This window comes from Solanum pennellii, chromosome 7, assembly GCF_001406875.1.
Source record: "Solanum pennellii chromosome 7, SPENNV200".
Taxonomy (NCBI): Eukaryota; Viridiplantae; Streptophyta; class Magnoliopsida; order Solanales; family Solanaceae; genus Solanum; species Solanum pennellii.
In genome coordinates, this window is record NC_028643.1 from 4,763,795 (window position 1) to 4,783,378 (window position 19,584).

The window sequence follows — 19,584 nt, forward strand, 5'->3', positions numbered from 1 at the left end:
TACTCATGTATAGACTTAAAGTCTTGTAGCCTTAGATGCATCCAATCATATCGTGCCTTTGGATGTATGACCATCTTCAAGTGGTCAAATCTTTCTTTTAGGTTTTTCCACAAAACAAGTGGATCCTTAACTGTCAGATATTCGATTTTCAGAATCTCGTCAAGATGATGACGCAAGAATATCATTGCTCGTGCACAGTTTTGATTTGATGCCTTATTTTCTTCTTTTATGGTGTCTCCAAGACCCATTGCATCAAGGTGGATTTCAGCATCCAACACCCATGAGAGGTAGTTCCTGCCCAAACTTTGAAGGGCAGTGAACTCTAGTTTTGTAAGATTGACCATTAAAATTAAAAACAAAAGAATAAATAATACCTTTATTAATTCTTCAAATCTAATCTTCACTTTTGAGAAATTAGAGTCTCGTGCTGATAACGTGTTATAAAACTATAGAATAAGAAGAAGAAACTAGAGAGAAAAGAAGAGAAGACTTGTTATTTCTCTTGATGAATTCATTTACAATGAAGTGGAGCACTCTATTTATAGGAGAAGTCTAACTTGGTCCCCAAGTAGAAGGACTCTTTAACCATATCCTAAAAAGAACTCCACATGATAGACATTCACTATAATACAAATACTTTATAACATATATATATATATATATATAGATAGATATATTTCAAATTAACTTATAGTAAAAATTAGTTTGAGAAATAAATGGGGTAAAGCGCAAATTATGGAAATGACAATCCTGTTTGCAAGAAAATGTATAACCGAACACAAGTGTGTAGTTTCCATAATCAAACGCAACTACACCTGCTAACTGCTAAATAATTAAACACATTTAACAAAAAAATTGAAGAAGCATGACAACAATTTGCATTGGAAATACTAATAAATAAGTCAAAAGTAGGTAAAACTAGATCGTCATTACAATTTATATGACTTAACTTCTTATATACTTAATAAAATAACTTAAAATTTTATTTTTATCCCACTTATAAACAATTATGCTATAAAATCATAAATTTTAAATTTTTTGAACTCTATATCAAGTTAAATTAAATAATATAAGTTATTTAAATTTCGTATAAAGTTAAATTAGATGATTGCTACAAGTGAGTATTAGTATATGTCTGTTATTGCTTCTCCATTTGAACTAAGTATGGAATCAGTAACACTATGGATCCACTCTTTGTTGTTCTTCATCTTTATTATTGCTACTTTGTATGTTGTAGACACACTTATTATCTCAAATAGACTAACTACTGATTACCAAAATATCCAGCTGAAGAAGCAGCCCCATCTGCCTCTGCGTTTCCGATCAGATGGAACCTTCAAAATCCTCCAGGTTCTATATTACGATAATTAATTTTCTTTTTTTTTTTTGCTTTACTAGAAAAATAAAATAAAAAAATTGTTGGAAAAATGTTGAAGTAGATCGAAAAACTTTAGCTGGATTGTGGCAAAGTGGGTGTTGTAATTTTGTTCCCAAATTTGGTGTGTTTTAGGTTGCGGATATGCACTATGGGAATGGGATAGTGACTCGGTGTAGAGATGTGTTGGAGAGTGAGTTCAATTACTGTTCTGACCTCAACACGACTCATTTCTTGAGGAAGATGATTCACATTGAAAAACCAGACTTGATTGTATTTACTGGTAAAAACTTTAACTTCCCCTTCTGTTGTTGTTTACCTGTATAATGTATATGTCCGTTCTATTTGTTCAATTTTATACAAGTTTAAGTGTCTGATTGTGCATATTTGAAGTTTATAGGTCACATTAGGATATGTGCGTCTATTTGTTCAATTTATACAAATTTAAGTGTCTGGTTGTTTATATCTAAAGTTTATATGTCACGTATATGTATTGCCTTGACATTATTTGAAGTAAGGAACAGACTTTCCTTTTTGGATTCCTTTCTGGATGTTTAGAGCAGAGGTTCTAATTCAAGATTCAGTAACTACTTTCTGCCTTTCCGAAAATGGTAGTATAATAGATATTCAGAATATGCTAAATCTAAATAAATAACTCTACTTTTGTTGTGTGTCAAGATTTGTTACGGTATGTTGTCTGATGATCTATAATAAATCCTATTTCTATTGAATTGTATAATCTTTTCCACTTCTATGAACTTCACCACCGGGGCAATATTTAGACATTACGCGGGTAAGTGTTGAATTTTTTTTTCAAAAGGTATGAGGTGTTTCGTGGAGTACAGTTTGTGGTTTGTTGCACTAAGTACAGTATGTTGATGGATATAAAGTTCACTCAGAAAAATCAAAATATTTTACGGGGAGACTAATAAAGTTCAGTTGGTACAGGGGATGTAGTTACGGATCTGATTATTAATGTGCTAATCGTTTGACTGGGCACCGTGTTTAAGAAAAAAGGAAAGACTTTTGAAACTTGTGATCTAAAACAAATCTTAGATATTTGTGTGGGTTATAAATCATGTCATTAAGGGTAAAAGGGAATTTTAAAGTTAAATTATTTCTAATTATAGTAAGGTGACATTCTTGCTGAGACGACTAATAAAAGAGTGCCACATATAAAATGGGACGGAGGGGTATTAAAAACTATGATCACAATTAAAGAAGCAAGAAATAACAAGTCCTTAGCTAATTTATCAGCAGCTTCTTTAGATCTTGTATGGGCCTTTTTCTCCTCCTACAATCCTAACGGAATATTAACTCCTTTACCATGCTTGGCATCACCCATGATATGCCAAACCAGTGAAGAATTTCCATCATAAACTTGAGGTAAGATGACGATGTAGAAGAAGATGATTCACATCTTCACTCGCCTCCTTGCACATGAAACACTAACACAAACTATCAAATGAGTACATTGTGTGTGAACTCAGGTGATGCAAATCTTGCAATCGTTGGAATTCAATCACATCCCAATTATGGAAATTCCTCTTGAACCTCGAAGTCCCGAAAAACCTCTTCACCTGGTATCTTCTGAATTTGTTGGACTAATTACTCCTTTTGGCATGAGACTTTGTATGTACTAAGGAAATCATCTTTCAAACTTTTATCCCCGCTCCACTTATGATGCCAAAACATCTCTTCCCGTCTCCTACCCTGATTGAAACGCTGCCACTAAATTCTACCCAACCCTTTATAATATTCCTTCATCAACCACAACCATAGGACATATTGACATCTTTAGATTTCCACCCCTCTTCAAAAGCTTGTTTCTCCGCTCCAATCTCCATAGCCATTTTCCCAACAATACCTTATCTCCAAACCTCCCCAACACTTGGAATATGTCACAATCTCCCAACCGATTTGGTGAAACTAGGACATGAAATATATGTAATGCTTGATAAAGTGTGGTTAATAAGCACTTCTGTCTCACCTTTGGAGAAGTGCCATTAGCCTTTTCTCTACTCCCTAATGAATCAGGTTCCATACATTTTGGTCCTTATTTGAAGCACCCCGTGGTAGACCAAGTTAGGTAGTGCGAAAAGCTCCTACCCTGCAATTCAAAACTTAAGCAAGGCTATCAATGTTATCCCCCTCTCTAACAGGTATAATTTCACACTTTGCAATATTTATCTTTGAAACCAGACATTACCTAGAACCAAGTTTACATTTGACCAAGTATTCCAACAAGATCACATCTCAATGACAAAATACTGAAGTATCATGCACGAACACTAAATGAGAGATCGATATCCACCGATCGCAGCTCTATCCATCATCCTACTCAATTCGTCCATCACTCAAATGGAAATCATAGATGATAGAGCATCCCTGTGTCTCAATTCCCTTGCACTACTAAAAAAACCCACATGGATTGCCATTCACCAGAACCAAATAATGAAATCAAGAAATTCCAATTCACATGATCATATGGCGTTTCAAGGTCTAGCTTGCACGGAACACTGAAGCACCTTCCTTTCTATTAGAATCTACCGCTAAATGTGCCAACAAAAAATTGCATCCATGATCTGCCTTTCCTCCACAAAAGCATTTTGTGAAGAAGACAGTCTTATCTAGGACCTTCCAATATGTAACAGAAAACACCTTAGAAATGATCTTATGAATGCTTCTTACTAGACTAATAGGCCTATACTACTTGATACTTGTAGCCCGCTCCAGCTTTGGGATAACGACAATGAACATTACATCAACTCTTTTCAAACTCTCATCTACTCTAATACTCCACATTAGTTTCCATCGAATGACCTTTGACTGAATTTCAATATTGTTGGTCCAGTCACAGTGCAGTGAAATAGATGATTAGGCTATAAACACATCACAAAGTGGACAACAATTAATGTTAAGGTTCTTCCTCTACTTTGAATTGTCGTTAATTAAAGTAGCACCCAAGATGTTAACTTTCTCAGAAAAAAAGAGTAGCACCCAAGTAGCTTCGTAAATGAAGATTGCATGGTCAGTGAATTTGACTGATATAGGTTGCACTTACACATTCTCCAGCCTTGGTGCATTCATATAGCTGAGGAAAAATAGCCCATTAATTTTCCTGTGAAGATAATGCCCTCAAGATTAATAAAAAAATATTGAAACAAAGTGATGAAGTCATGGACTACGCTTTTTGCAGCATAATCATGCCATATCATGATTGAGTTTTGTCTAATGTTTTAATTTGTTCAATTATAAATATACAAAGGATGAAGCGTTATCTGGAATGATTGGGCGTAAAACATCTGTAGGTTGATTTTTAATTCCGCCGTTGACTACATTTTTGCGGCATAATCATAAGGCGTCTTGATTGAATTTATTTATCTGATGTTTTAGTGGTAGGTTTTAAATAGGAGCTGGTGTAATATTTTAATTCTCTTGGTTACTTTTCTCTTGTTTTAGTTTCCTGTTTCCTCGTAAATATTTACACTCTAGAGTCTATGTAAAATTAACATCTTGATAATGTCGTTATGATGAGATTCGATTAGTTAATGGTGAATCAAAATCATTGCTCTTTAACGCCCTTAAGCATCTTTTGGCAGTTCCACTTTTCTTTTTCCTCGTTTGTTTTGTTCGTGTCTCGTCATCTTCCTCTCTGTTTTCCTTTAAACTCTTCCCTCTGTCTGTTCTCCTCTGACTCCTCCTTAATCCCTACTTCATCCTAAATTATTGTATTTGTATAAAATAATCTTTACCTAAGCTGATGTTCCTTGAAATGATGAATTGAGTCTTCTTTGGCTTAATTCAAGGTAAACAAGGCTACTAGCACCAGTCTTATGTAATTTCAGCTTGATGTGTTGTATTTCATTTTGTTATCTTGCTTTTCATTGCTTGTTTTACACTTGTTTATGTACTTCCCTGAACTTCTACTTTTCCCGTATCTCCAACTGCAATTTCATTGTCCTTGTTCTTCCACATATGTGTTGCTTGGTAGTGATAGCATATCATTTGCTTTATCGTTGTTTGATCTTCTGTACTAACTGTAAAGCTCACTTGACTTTGTTATATAGGAGATAACATATTTGGATCAAGTGCTACTGATGCTGCAGAATCTCTGTTTGAAGTTTTTGCTCCTGCTATAGAATCCGGAATTCCATGGGCAGCAGTTTTGGGGAACCATGATCAAGAATCTACTATGACTCGTGAAGAACTTATGTCTTTCATCTCCCTGATGGATTATTCCGTTTCACAAACATTTCCAATGGATCCAATGAAACAGCAACCAATGACAAATATTGATGGATTTGGCAACTACAATCTTGAAGTGCGGGGTGCACCTGGCTCATACTTAAGTAACAGCAGCGTTCTTAACCTATATTTTCTAGATAGTGGAGATAGAGCTATTGTTGACGGTGTCCGGACTTATAACTGGATCAGAGAATCTCAACTAAGTTGGCTTCGTGGTCTTTCTAAAAGATTTCAGGTATTGTTATGACTGACATTAGAGGGAAACATATGAACTCTCTCTCTTTCTCTCTCTCTCCTTCCTATGCACGTGACTCGGTGATTCCCTGTTCAGCATTCTTTACAAATCTTCCATTTATTAGAACTATCTATTCTGTGTGTCAGTTAATTGTTTCTGCTCTGACGAGTGGGTTTAGGCTATTCAGAGTTTATTAACATTTTGCAGGTCAATACAATCACAGGGACAATGGAAACTTACTGATCAATCAGTGGAGATTCCTCCGCTGAATCCTGCACTAGCATTTTTCCACATCCCAATTCCAGAAATCCGTCAAGGTCCTATTAAAGATATTGTTGGCACGTACCGGGAATATGTGGCATGTTCATTAGTGAACTCTGGAGTCTTGAAGACCTTTATCTCTATGAGGGATGTTAAGGCTTTTTTTATAGGTCATGATCATAATAATGATTATTGTGGGAATCTAGAAGGTATGTGGTTTTGCTATGGCGGAGGCTTTGGATATCATGGTTATGGTGTAGCTGGTTGGCCTAGAAGAGCAAGGGTAATACAGGCAGAACTTGGGAAGGGAAAGGAAGTCTGGATGGGTATGGAGAAGATCAGGACGTGGAAACGACTCGATGATGGTGTACTGACCAAGTTTGATGAGCAAGTCTTGTGGGACATTCATTCATCAAGATGAAAATATCAGGTACAGACTGTTCATTCTATATGGTTATATGATCTGTTGCTAGGACTCTTTGAAAATGTCAACTGGTGCGTGTTGGATTCTCCAAAAGTAGTGTATTTTTGGAGAATCCGACACGGGTGCGGAATCAAAAGTGAAGAGTCCGAACTTCTATCTGTATATATATATAGTTTTTAAACTTTTTATCTTAATTGCCTTGTTTATATAGCCTATTTGGTCTAACTTCTAAAATAAACTTTTTTTTGAAAAAGTGTGTTTTTCTTTAAGTGTTCTTAGTGAGAAATAATTTGTATTTGGCTAATTAGCTCGAAAGATACTTTTGAGCTTGAGCAGTAATTAGTGTTTGATCAAAGCTTTTTGAAAGGTGCTTGTAAGTGTATCTAATCCCTTCCAGCCCAACTTATTTCTGTCCAAATGAGTCTCCCGTTTAATAACACAGTCCATTTTGACAAATTGGTTCACAAACCTGTTGAGACAACCTATATCTATCTATCTTTATTCATATGATGATCATCCAGCGAACAGTTTTTACCGTTGAGTCGAATCTAGTCATACATAATTTGCTGGCTTGTTGTATGGTGGAAGGTCACTAGCTAACAACCTTAGCTAGAGTTGTCTTTCTTATTTAATTTCTTTTGTTCAGAATGTAAACAAAAAATATTGCCCTAAAAGCATTTGTATATAATCTCGACAAGATACTATGGAAGATGGGGTGGGGTGGTTGGGATGGGGGCCACAAGGCTGCGGGTGAAGATGAGATGTGTAATTCAGTTCGCTTGAAATCACATGAATCTCGGCTTCATTCTTAAAACCAACTATGGTTTCAATCAAATTAACATCTTTTTTCTGGAGAAAATAATGTGATTTGATGTTTTTTCACTCCATTCATTCTTGATGGTTACTGATAAATGAGTATTTAGTATGTTGTGGTTGTTTCTTTTCATGGCTGTGTATTGAATTAGATTTTTTCGCGATACTTCCTCATTTTTTCCGTTGCTTGAAGGGATTTACGAAGCACTAACCTCCCTCTATTGTTTTCATTTTCAGGATCCACTCAATATATTCGATATGGTTGATGTACACTTTCGGAGTTTTATGAGCTGGTTCATGATTTGGTTGATGCTTCCACGTAAAACTATTGGAGTTTGAGGGTGATTTGTTTCACTTATGTGAAGAGTGTGTGTTGTAAACTTGTAATGTCCAAAACTTGCAAGAGTAGGCTAGAAATTTGTAATACCATGGTAGTTGTTAACAAATAATTAGCACCAATTATGTAAGTTGTATCGTCACCACGAATGCATTTCACACGTTGAATATTTTAAGTCGATTATCAAAAAAATGTTGAAATAATCTATACTTGAAAAGGGTAAAGGCGTACAATAGGTATAAAATTGAGTTGGAGGTATAATGAATAATGTGGATAATTTTATAGATCTGTCGATCACTTAAGCCTATATTTTACTTTTAAAAAGTTGTGTTCAAATGATGAGTAGTGGTATTCAGGCTTCAGAGTTTGCGTTAAACTATTTGAAATAAGAAAATATATTGTATCCCCCCATATAACTTTGACACAAATACACTTGGCCATACACCTAGCCAGGTGGCTCAAAATATCAAAAACTCATGGGAAGGTAGATAATTATCCCCTAAATTAGTGAAATAGCAATGTGATTACCAGTCGAAAGAGCAAAAAGACGGGGTTGAATGCTACTCTACCAATACCAATCTCCTCTAGACTTTGCCCCACATAATAGTTCCATCTTAGCCATTTTCGTTAAAATGAGAGAACAAATTTATGACCAAACGCTAGTTAAATTGCACATAAGCACTAAGCTAGAAATAGAAAAATGGGCCACCAAGCATAGATACAAAGATAAAATGCTTTCTTGCTAAGACAGCAGCAAAAATAAGCACTTCAACAACGATAAGTCGATAACCATTTCTTTCGACAGACTGCAGATGGAAGAAGATAATCTGTGCAGGATGCTAAGGCACCAAGTTAAACTCTGCAATCTACAATACCTTTAAGCAACATCAATCTGTTTCATAATCATCACTATTTGCAGTCCTGTCCATTAAGAACAAAACAACCACACCACTTTCTTTTCAGTTCACATCTTCAGAATCAAATATTCATAGACTAGAATAAAGCTAGTTAACACTAAGATGTCAATTTGTATCACATGTGAAGTAAATGATAATATGACATTAGTCTTCCAACATCATTTCATATATAAATGGTTCAACAACAGGAATTGACAAGATAACTCCACAAAATTGTTTGCTCAAAGTTAACTAATTTACTTACTCTAAGCAAAGGGTGAAACACTATGGTTGTCGAAGCAAACCATATACAGTACCTGAAAACATTATACCCCACCTACATATCGACTTCCCAAGGAAAACAAGCCATCAGTTTAAAGTACAGACCATCTCCATCGTCGTGAAGTTAGATTGTCTATTTTCTTGAAACACTTGTACTCCACATCATACCACTCAAGACTTTCGAATTTAACATCCATAAGAATCTTCCCTTCCTTATAATCCAGAGGAGTGATAAAATCGAAGCCAAACTCAAACATGCTCAAATCAATAATGTACTCCTTAATTAGCCCATGTATGATTCTTTGAATCTTTCATGGATATTTGAAAGATTCGTCCTCGGGTGAATCAACAACCCTTTCAATTCCACCAAACTCCAAACTCCCTCAGGATCAAAACGACCTTCTGGTAACACCAATGTACTATACTCCTCTTTCTCCAAATCGAACGACACAATTGCATCAATCTTTGTGTTATCATACTTGTCATTGTATCCAATCCAATAACAACTATTTTCAATCAAAATTCCTGACAAACGAAGATAACACGGGCATTTCAAACTAACAATCCACCAATAACAATCTTTTAAACAACAACAATCAGTCCACCTCAATTTCATAATTAATACAACGAGCATTAACCAAAACATACTCATTCCTATCCTTTACATACCCAAATGCACTACCATCTTTCATATCACAAAAATGAGATTTAGGTAATTTAACTAATTCTTGAGTACTAGGGTTACATACATAAAACCCTTGGATACTAACAAAGCAAATCAACTCCGATTTGGATGGCAACATATTGACATAACCATCTAAAGTAAATGTGAAGTCGAAGTTATGATTTCCTTCAAAATCAATTGATGACAGAGTTAGTTTAGTAGTAGAGGTACCGTAGATTATGCAATGAAGGTAGGATTTTTCTTGGAGCAATAGCAAGTTGGGTTTCTGAGATGAATTTGTTCTGTGTAGGGATTTGAAGAATGGGTCATCAAGTATGATTCACCATTGTTTCCAAACGGACCTTAATATGCATAATGACTTTGTGGGTAGCCTTGAGAAGAAGTCCATGATAACATCCTTTGACAATGTTGTCCTCTCGTCAATGGAGGATGGTAAAGCGGCAACTGATTTTGAGGATTTTAAGGTTTTCTTCTCCATTGCTGCTTCTTATTCTTCTTCTCTTGTGGTAATAATTGGGGATGCAGGGAAAAGAGAGAGGCAATAAAAGAGAACATTCGGCCCGCCTACATGACTTCATCGAATTTTTATTTATTTATTTATAAAATTAGCCTTTCTTTGATGACATTTGACACTATTTTGTGGGTCAATATTGACTAATATTTTAGTTGCTTTGTTATCAACTCTTCTGATTAAGCTATACAGCTTCCTATGAAGCAAATATATAAAATTAAAATTCCATACATATTACATTTTTTCCCTAAATGATATAAAAGAATTAGGTGGTTTGACGATAATTAAGTATAAATTTATTGACAATAGCACTTGAACGAAGTGAAAACAAAACATGTTTCAATATCTATGCAAAAGGGTGCAAAAATTACTCAAACAACAATTGTTTTGAAGGAACAATGCAGATGTTTTATCTCTAACAGAAATAGATTGTTTCATGCATACTAACTCCGTTGGATTTACTTGTCCAATATTTTATAATTTGATTTCTACTTTTACTTGTTATTTTTGAAAAATCAAGCAAGTATAATTTTTTTTCTTTCAATTACACCCTCAATTTATTTACATTTTTTGTTAATGTCATTGAGAAATGCAGAACTTCATGAAAACCTTCAATGACCAATTCATTTGTACAGTAATAAGGCAATGTTTAGAGATTGGCATAACCCTTAACTTAACCAATCGAACATTTTGATAAAGTTTTTATGATATTCTTTTGAGCAATTCTTATACTCGAAGTGTAATGACCCCTTCCGGTCTTTATGGGGAGGCCAAAGGCGAAAGAATTGGGCCAGAAAACTTTTTGAGTAACGAATGAAAAATTCTAATTAGTTGTGCCAGTCTCAAATAGAATCTGACTAAGGTGAGGTTTAGGGCAATCCACAAATGGATTGAGTGGCATGTCTAAGCTTGGATCTTGTTTCATAGCAGCTAATTAAGACATCAAGGAATCCATAGAGCTTTTCGGGATCGAATTCGAGTGAATAAAACTCCTCAAAATTTGAATTGACGTGGAGAGGTTTGTTTAGAGCATTAAGATTCGAAGGTGTGTTGTGAAATGGGAGTTTGGGGAAGGATTTACAAGTTTCTACCTCCGTGTAAGCCGCTATAGAGGGTGTAACACCACCATAGAGGGATGAATTAATTTCTGCTATGGTGTAGCGGACCGCTATGGCGATGTCACTATAGCGAGTCGGGCTGCTAAAGCAGGGGTTAGTCGGAGTTGTGTAGAAAAGTATTAAAAACCCTCTTATTTTTTGCGACTTCGTTCTTGGAACTAGAAAGGGCGAATTGGGGCAATTTCCAGTTTTCCACCAATTTCTTTGATAAAGGTAATTATTACTTCCCCCAAATTGTATTTTGATCCTTAATACTTAGAATCTAGGTTGTTAACTTTGGGTAAAAGGCTTTAACTTGAATTAATGGTGGAAGGAATCCTTGTTGGGTAAAATGATCACGGGAATGACCATTGGTTAGGATTTTGTTATAATCTGAGTATTATTAGGTTATCTTTGATTGATTATTGTATTTGCTATTATTGTTAGACCTAGAATAAACTAGAGTTCATAACAAAAGGAAAGCTCTAGCTCTTTAGAGTTTTTGGGGCTTGATTCGAGGTAGGTAATGGTTGTTGTTGTTGTATATGTTATATGTGCTTGTTAATTGCGATGTTAGTAATGCATGCACGATATATGATTAGGGAAGTCGCAGTGACATAATGTGAAATATAATATATTATCAATCGCATGCAATGAATGTGTTGCATGAATGTACATGTGTGATTTTGATTCATTGTGGTCGTGATTGTGCTATGTGTTAGTCATGATTGTGCTATGTGTTAATGATTGGGATCGAATACCACGTCGATACACTAATAGCTGGAACAGATACCATGTCAGTACACTAACTTGGGATCGAGTACCACGACGGTACATTGACAATTTGGATGAGTGGGTTCCATGAGAGAATCGAACTAGCTTGTTGTGTTATGATGATTCATGTTGCTATGCATTTCACTTCAGGATTATTTTGTACTTGTGTTGTAATTGTGTATCATGTGCTTATTGAGTTATGGTTGCCTTCCCATATTTCGTATACTTAAACTAGCCAATGATCTTATCAGTATATTGTGGTCGTGTACTAACACCACACTTACACTTTCTTTGTTAAGTACAGGACATCTTCAGGTAGCTACTTCACAACCTCAACTGTGAAACCTCCACTATCTGAATTCAAGAATGATTCACTTCCTCCGGGCTACCACATATTCCTTTTTACCTTCTTAGTCCATTATTCGGACTCAAACAATCTAGACTTATATTTTCCTTCTTATTTTTTGGGTTGCATCCTCTATCCTAGACCGTTAGATGTTTTGATAAAAACATAAATCAAAACTCCTTTGGGGTAAGTTAAGGGGTTATGTCAATCTCTAAAGTTTGCTTGGTACTTTACGGATGTACAAGTCATTGAAGATTTTCAAAAAGTTAAATACATTAAGTACTCATTGCAAATAAATTGAAGATATGATAGGAAGAAAAACAATTGTACTTCCTTGATTTGTCAATATAGGATTTTACTTTATAATCAAAGAGTAAGAAAGAAAATTGTATACTTGCAACAAAATTGCTAGTGTCTTTATTATTAGCTTTAATGTTCATATTATTAATAACACTATCATGGTTATTACTTTCCAATATTGTATAATGATGATAACATTCACCATTTTGTATACATGCTATGACTCTGTTCTTGCTTTACTTACCTTATTTATTTGTTCAAACCTTTGCAAACAAATGAGGCATTAAAATGAATGCATTCATTTAATGGATATATTTTACTAAAAAGGGTTGTAAATGCTCACCAAGCTTAGAGACACTTTATGTGGACATTTGAGAAACCAAATTCATCGTATTCGTCATCTGTCATGCACATATGCATAGAACATCGATATTGTTGCTAAATCCATTGAGCTTAAAAGAGTAAAAAGAAGGTGTTCATAGTTAGAACCAATTATTTGAGACTTAAAGATTTATATGATGGTATTCCATCTTCTGCTTACCATAAGTACTCAAAGTACTAACAACCTGGATTGCAGGATACAATGCTGGAATATTGAATGTATCAAATGTGATTTGAATTATTTTCTCTCGCCTCGCCTCATAGTTAAGTAGTTATCATTAGCATACAAAGAACCAACAACCTGGATTGCGAGATATGTGGCTGGACAATTGAATGTATCAAACATGATGTGCATTATTTTCTCTCGATTCGCCTCATGGTTAAGTAGTGCCTCAGTCAGAAGAATGAGATGCTCCTCGAAAGAACAGTTATCAGCCTTACTATTTCAAATGGTACAAAATGATAAAAAAACATAAAAATCGTACAAATCCAAATCTCATGAAAAGAAAATGTCGTTAATTATTAAACATTCAAAATTGATTGTTTTGTGACAAAAATATTTAAAAACACGACAAGATTAAAAAAATTNACAAAGAACCAACAACCTGGATTGCGAGATATGTGGCTGGACAATTGAATGTATCAAACATGATTTGCATTATTTTCTCTCGATTCGCCTCATGGTTAAGTAGTGCCTCAGTCAGAAGAATGAGATGCTCCTCGAAAGAACAGTTATCAGCCTTACTATTTCAAATGGTACAAAATGATAAAAGAACATAAAAATCGTACAAATCCAAATCTCATGAAAAGAAAATGTCGTTAATTATTAAACATTCAAAATTGATTGTTTTGTGACAAAAATATTTAAAAACACGACAAGATTACAAAAATTAGTTTTCATTAAGAAAAATCAGAATTACAACCTAATAATACATAAAACCAAATATGCAGTATGAACCTGGTTCTTTTATAAGAAATCTTGAGTATAAGTAATCATCAATATTTTCAGTATTAAACCACCTCAGTCAGTTATCATGTTATCTTCCTCCTTTTGGCATCATCTAAAAGCAGCAGAGTTTAAGCAAGTGAGGAATATCAAACTTATACCACATGACCACTAGGTATATGATCGCCAAGTAATTGTAAAAACGAAATGCAATGATAGTAGTCAGAAAAAGACATCATATTAAGCAAAAGGAGATTTTATGAATGCATCCAACTAAAAATAGTAACATTAATCTGCTTATAACTCCCAATTACTATAAACCAGACAAGAAACTAGAAAAATATCTCCTCAAATGGGGTTTAGAAAGTATTTGACTTGGCCACACATAACGGAGGAGTAGGAACTAAGCACCGGGTTCTTTATTAGATGTTACAGCTGCAGCCTTTTGTGATGAGCCAAAATCTCACCTTTTGAATCTCTGATTTCAACACTATATTTTCAGCCTCTGCCTTTGCCTTTTCAGCCTTTGCCTCTTCAAGTTCATTGATCAACTGTGTGATCAAGCTATTACTCTTAAAACCAAGTGCTCTGGGAAGGAGGTCACACTCTGCAAGTGTAGACCTGTTGATCATGTCCTTCTTTCCTCCCCTTTTCCCTATATTCAGGGGGACTTTAAAGTGGGTGAAAACCCTGGTTAGCCAGAACCCATAGGGCAAAGCATGTGATCCTTCTGCTGCCCTTGTCATATGTTTCACCATTAGAGAAGGCAGATTCACCAGCATTCCTTGATCTATGACATCCATGACTAACATGTCCAAGCAATTTGCTTCATTCATTCTTTTACATCTAGGCAAGAGGCACTTGTTTACCAGCTCAAACAAGAGCTTATGAGAAGGAGTCATTTCTCCTTTGAACACTTTCCTGGGTTCATCAACATCTCTTCCTTGGCTAAACTTGGTAGTTAGGTACACCCTGCTTTTCTCAGGTCCATATTCAATCCATCCCCTCTTCACATATTCACCGCACCCAATAGTTGGTACTCTCAATATTTCTCCCAAGTCCTTATCAGTAAATGAGATTTTTACCCCCTTTACTGTGGTCTCAACTGTGTCTCCCTTAACCAATTTAAACCTTTTGTAGAATTGACAAACTTCATCCTCATGAACCACTGGGTGAGGATCAAGGAGCAAATGGGACCAGCCTTGACGGTCCACTTTTTTCTTGAGCTCTTTTAGCCCTGGCTCCTCTGCTACTGTAGGGTCAATCACCTTTCCTTTCAGTATTTTCTTCACCTTTTGTACCTTGATAGCTCTTCTCTTAACTCTCTTAAAACTAGGTCTCTCAGCAACAGGACCTGCTACTTTCTGCCCATTTGAGGGTCTTTCCATTTTGTCAAATTCCTCAGCTAGGGAAGCCCTCTTTTTCACCCTTCCCACAAGATATTTTTCTTCCACCTCCTTCTTTGCTTCCATATTTTCACCATCACTTACTTCTATTGACACAATATCTGATTCAGTAGGTTTGAACACATTCCTTAACTTTCCTTTTTTATTGCTCTCCTCAAGAGCTTCATTAAATATAGTCTTATCTTTGTTTCTAGTTCTCTTAGCCACAAATGCAGTAGGTATTGTTTGAACACTTTTCTTGGCTAAATGGTTTTTATCTTCCCTTTTGGTTGTTCCCCTTGTGATCATGGCTATCTTAGCACTTTATGACAACAAGAGCAACCTGCAAAAGTTGAAAGCAAGTTGGATCCATAAGAAATCAAATGAATGGTGATATGCAGTAGAAAAGGCAGTTCTTGTGTACATCTAGTCCTATCATTTTATCATTAAGATATATCATATCATTGACCACTAAGAATTCGTTGGTTTACCGATGCATTGTCCATACATGTATCATTCTACTCATTCTTTGACCTTTCTTCAAGAACATGCCAAACTTCACTTGTAAGGCAGAAATTGTTCTAGCAAAAACGTGCTATGCATAATGAATGATAAAACTTGTCCCTCTGATCAATAAGTATTTTAGAATTTTCACTTTCTTTGGTAATTAGTCCTTCTAACTTGTTCCTTGGACATTCAACTTGTACTTCTTATGTTAGTTTTCCTGAAAGCTAGTGGTGTCGATTGAATTTTTTCTAGTCTTGTCAATGGTGTGTTTTATATTAAATCAAGTACTCTTTATGTTGCTTGGTACACAATTGGACATGGATCTCACAAGGATGAAAGTGAACTGTATTTGAGTGAGAAGATTTTCTTTTCTTTTTTTTATTTGATAAGGTAGGTTAGACCGGCTATATTTGGAGCGGAGTGTTGGCCAGTCAAAAACTCCCACATTCATATGAAAGTTGAGATGGATGAGTGGGCATTGTAGGAGTAAATAGATTAGGAATGAAGATATCTGAGATAAAGTAGGAGTGGCCTCGATAGAAGACAAGATGTGGGAAAGAGACTCAGATGATTTGGGCATGTGTAGAGAAGATGCAAGGATGCCCCAGTGAAAGGTGAAAAGTGTGAGAGATTGGCTATGGATAGTTTCAGGAGAGGTAGAGGTAGACTGGAGATGTATTGGGGAGAGTTAGACATGACATGTTGCATCTTCAACTTACCAAGCATATGACATTAGATGGGAGATTATGGAGGTCACGTATTGGGTAGGAAGTTTGTTAGATAGTTGAGCATTGTCTCACTTATTGTCTTATACTATTAGTCATAGTATTACTTTTTTTAGTTGTTTGTCCTTTTAGTTCAGTTATTATCTATGGTTTCTTTTACACTTAGATTATTATTTTATTGGTAATTACTGATGTTTAGAATGATTTGTCTAGTTTGTCAAATGCACAGATTGGACTAAAAGTTGAGATATTACAATGAGTTTAGCTAAAATCAGGTTGGGTAATGATCCACCCAATTTGACTCACTTAATCTCAAGAATATATCATATTATTATTTAACTTTTGTAACCACAATTTGAATTCCAAATCAAGAAAAAAAATAAGTTATGATTTTGAAGTATAAAGTTACTAAAAATAGTAGCAACCAAATAAACATATACTTAAGATGACTCATTCAACATCTATTTTATGAAAAAAAAACAGTTTTATTTCTTAGAAATGGAAAGAATGGATAAATAAATTCAGAAGATACAAAGTAGATAGAAATTCATATATTCAATATGAATAAATATATTTAAAAAGGGTTGAATTGAAGATTAAATTAAACTCAACCGAAAATCCTTTTAAAATGGGTTAAGACTTGAATGGGTTGAGATTGACAAAATTTAAATTATCTTGAGTTCAACCTATAAAATTCTGAGTGGGGTACCTATATATGGACTCATTTTGACAATCCTAATATTTTGTCATTATTTTTTTTCCATTTCTATTATTTATTTCTATATATTGCTTTGAGTTGTTTTTTCTTGAGTTTAAGGTCTATCGAAACAATTTGTCTACCTCTAAGGTAATGGCAAGATTTGAAGATACTCTATCCTTCTCAAACCCCACTTTGTGGTATTACACTAGATACAGTGTTATTGTTATTTGGATGAGTTAGGTGCATACATAAAGTTAATACCAACAAAAAGATCAAAGTTGCAGACTCTCAAGCATAGTGTGAAATTATCATCTACAAAGCTAATTAAGAGCAAAAGACCTGACCAAACCACTTGGATCAACACATAATGATATATCAAAATAAATCAAGAAGGGGCACCAGGGACAAGCTGGAAGCTCATATATCATCATTTTGTATTTATGTTTAAAAAAATCATTGACAATTAAAATTGTCGTTCTAAAATTCATCAAAACCCATCATAAAGTTAAAATCCTAAATTTGTCGCCTATGTGAACATGCTCACAACATTCAACCAAGCTAAAATTTGAACAAATACACAAAAACACTTAATAAAGCAAATCCAAAATAGGCAACTAACCTGATTTGTGGCAAAAATTGAAGATTGGGTGGGCTAAAGGTTCCCTTTCTCACTGGTGTTGTAGCTAGGGTTGTTATAAAATAATATTATTTGTCATTGCAGCAGCTTGTTTTCCAAAATAAAAGAGGAGAAAATGACATAAATAATCCCTTAAATATAAGAGTAGGTCTGAAATTGTTCATTAACTATACACTTAACAGATTTAGTCCTTTGACTATTCAAAAACTTATAGTTGTGGTCCCTTAGCTATGCAGTTATCGATTTTAGTCCCTTAACTATAAACTTATTGATTTTAGTCCTTTAAGTATTTAAAAACTTATCAGATTTGGTCTTTGTCTATTTTTTTAATACAAATAACTTAGGTTTATATTAACGAAAATCTTCGTGAAATTAAATCTTTTATTGATTTTTTAAGTTGATTCTCTATCCCCGCCTTTTTTTTTTAAATTTCTCTTATGAAAATAACAATAACATCACCATTCAACACAAAATTAATGAAGAAAGAAGATATAACTCCTAATTTTATTCAATGGAGGATAAAATTAAGCAGATAATTGTTGTTGATGACTTGAATTTTCACGTGAATATGTTACTGAATGCGGATTTCATTTGATTTATTCAAATTTCTTTACGTAAATTAAAATGATTAGAATAACAAGTATGACCTGTAAAAAAAATTTAAAAAAAATCAAATCTACCTTTTTATAAATTTTAATTTCTGAAAAATTAAACAAATTTTGTTGAATAAGTCGTTGGAGTACAAAATTTAGATTTAACGTGTGATAATTTTTTTTTCTTTTTATAATGAAATTTAGCATATTCAAGTCATTAGTAGCAATAATATGCTTTATTTTATCCTTTGTTGAATAAAATTATGACTTATATTTTCTTTCCTCCTGAATTTTATTTTAAATCGTTGAGATTAAGGTTCTTCGCATAAGGTTAATTTGAAGAAAAAATAGCGAAGAGAGAGAAACAACAAAAAAAATGGTTATATGATATAATTTCTCAAGGCATGAATTCTGTTAATATAAATCTAAGCTATTTGTTTTGAAAAATGGACAAAGATCAAAAACCCAAAAAGTTTTCAAATACTTAAAGAACTAAAATAAATAAGTTTATAGTTAATGAACTAAATTTTGTAAGTGTATATTTAGGGGACCAAGGCTGATAAGTTTTTAAATAGTTAAAGGACTAAACCCATTAAATATATAGTTAAGGGATCCTATTAGACCTACTCCTATAGTTAAGAGACTATTTATGTCATTTTCTCCCCAAAAAGGGTCACTTCCAAGTTTTAGAAGCAGAGCTTTCTTTGCATCGCTAATGAATGTATTGAAGGGTTGTTGGTTACTTCTATATATATATATACTAGATTAAGCACAGGTCCAACATATTAATGTTGATGTAATTTTTTTCACAGTTATTTTTGCATAGTATAACTATCGGACAACTAAAACAATTAACTACATTTCATCAAAAGTTTCTGAACGTAAACACAATTTACAGAAGCTACTAGAAGAGAAAGAAGAAGATTTCATTCTGAGCTCAAAGGGCTAATCATACAATGCAGAGAACATATATTTATAGTTGTTCCTCTAATTAATTGAATGAAGAATCTGTTACAACAAACTTAAAGAAGTAAAGACTATTCTACCCTTGATCACATTAATCACCTTTTAACTACTTAACTATTAGCTACTCAGATGAAGTCTCATTACTCCCCTTCAAGCTAGG

General features: G+C 34.2%; 2 protein-coding genes and 1 long non-coding RNA gene across 3 annotated transcripts; 1 reads left to right on the forward strand and 2 right to left on the reverse strand.

Moving 5' to 3' along the window:
• Positions 1 to 1,109: 1,109 nt before the first annotated feature.
• Positions 1,110 to 7,896, forward strand: LOC107024447 (probable inactive purple acid phosphatase 28). Its single transcript, XM_015225434.2, has 5 exons — positions 1,110 to 1,350; positions 1,511 to 1,658; positions 5,446 to 5,858; positions 6,082 to 6,549; positions 7,594 to 7,896. The coding sequence occupies exons 1-4, from the start codon at positions 1,132 to 1,134 to the stop codon at positions 6,538 to 6,540; spliced, it is 1,239 nt and encodes a 412-aa protein (XP_015080920.1). The 5' UTR covers positions 1,110 to 1,131; the 3' UTR covers positions 6,541 to 6,549; positions 7,594 to 7,896.
• Positions 7,897 to 8,178: 282 nt separating this feature from the next.
• Positions 8,179 to 10,138, reverse strand: LOC114077907. Its single transcript, XR_003579276.1, has 2 exons — positions 8,855 to 10,138; positions 8,179 to 8,614 (listed from the first exon to the last, which is right to left on the reverse strand). It is a non-coding gene; the product is annotated as an uncharacterized LOC114077907 (long non-coding RNA).
• Positions 10,139 to 14,100: 3,962 nt separating this feature from the next.
• Positions 14,101 to 17,927, reverse strand: LOC107025797. Its single transcript, XM_015226535.2, has 2 exons — positions 17,848 to 17,927; positions 14,101 to 15,639 (listed from the first exon to the last, which is right to left on the reverse strand). Exon 2 carries the CDS (start codon positions 15,603 to 15,605, stop codon positions 14,334 to 14,336), a length of 1,272 nt encoding a protein of 423 aa, XP_015082021.1. The 5' UTR covers positions 15,606 to 15,639; positions 17,848 to 17,927; the 3' UTR covers positions 14,101 to 14,333.
• Positions 17,928 to 19,584: the final 1,657 nt, after the last annotated feature.

Bases quoted from the DNA above. Each gene is read 5' to 3' on its own strand.
- LOC107024447 (XM_015225434.2), top strand. From the start codon at position 1,132: ATGTCTGTTATTGCTTCTCCATTTGAACTAAGTATGGAATCAGTAACA. The intron at 1,659-5,445 runs GTAAAAACTTTA...TTTGTTATATAG, and splicing joins AGACTTGATTGTATTTACTG to GAGATAACATATTTGGATCA. The intron at 5,859-6,081 runs GTATTGTTATGA...ATACAATCACAG, and splicing joins GTCTTTCTAAAAGATTTCAG to GGACAATGGAAACTTACTGA.
- LOC107025797 (XM_015226535.2), bottom strand. From the start codon at position 15,605: ATGATCACAAGGGGAACAACCAAAAGGGAAGATAAAAACCATTTAGCC.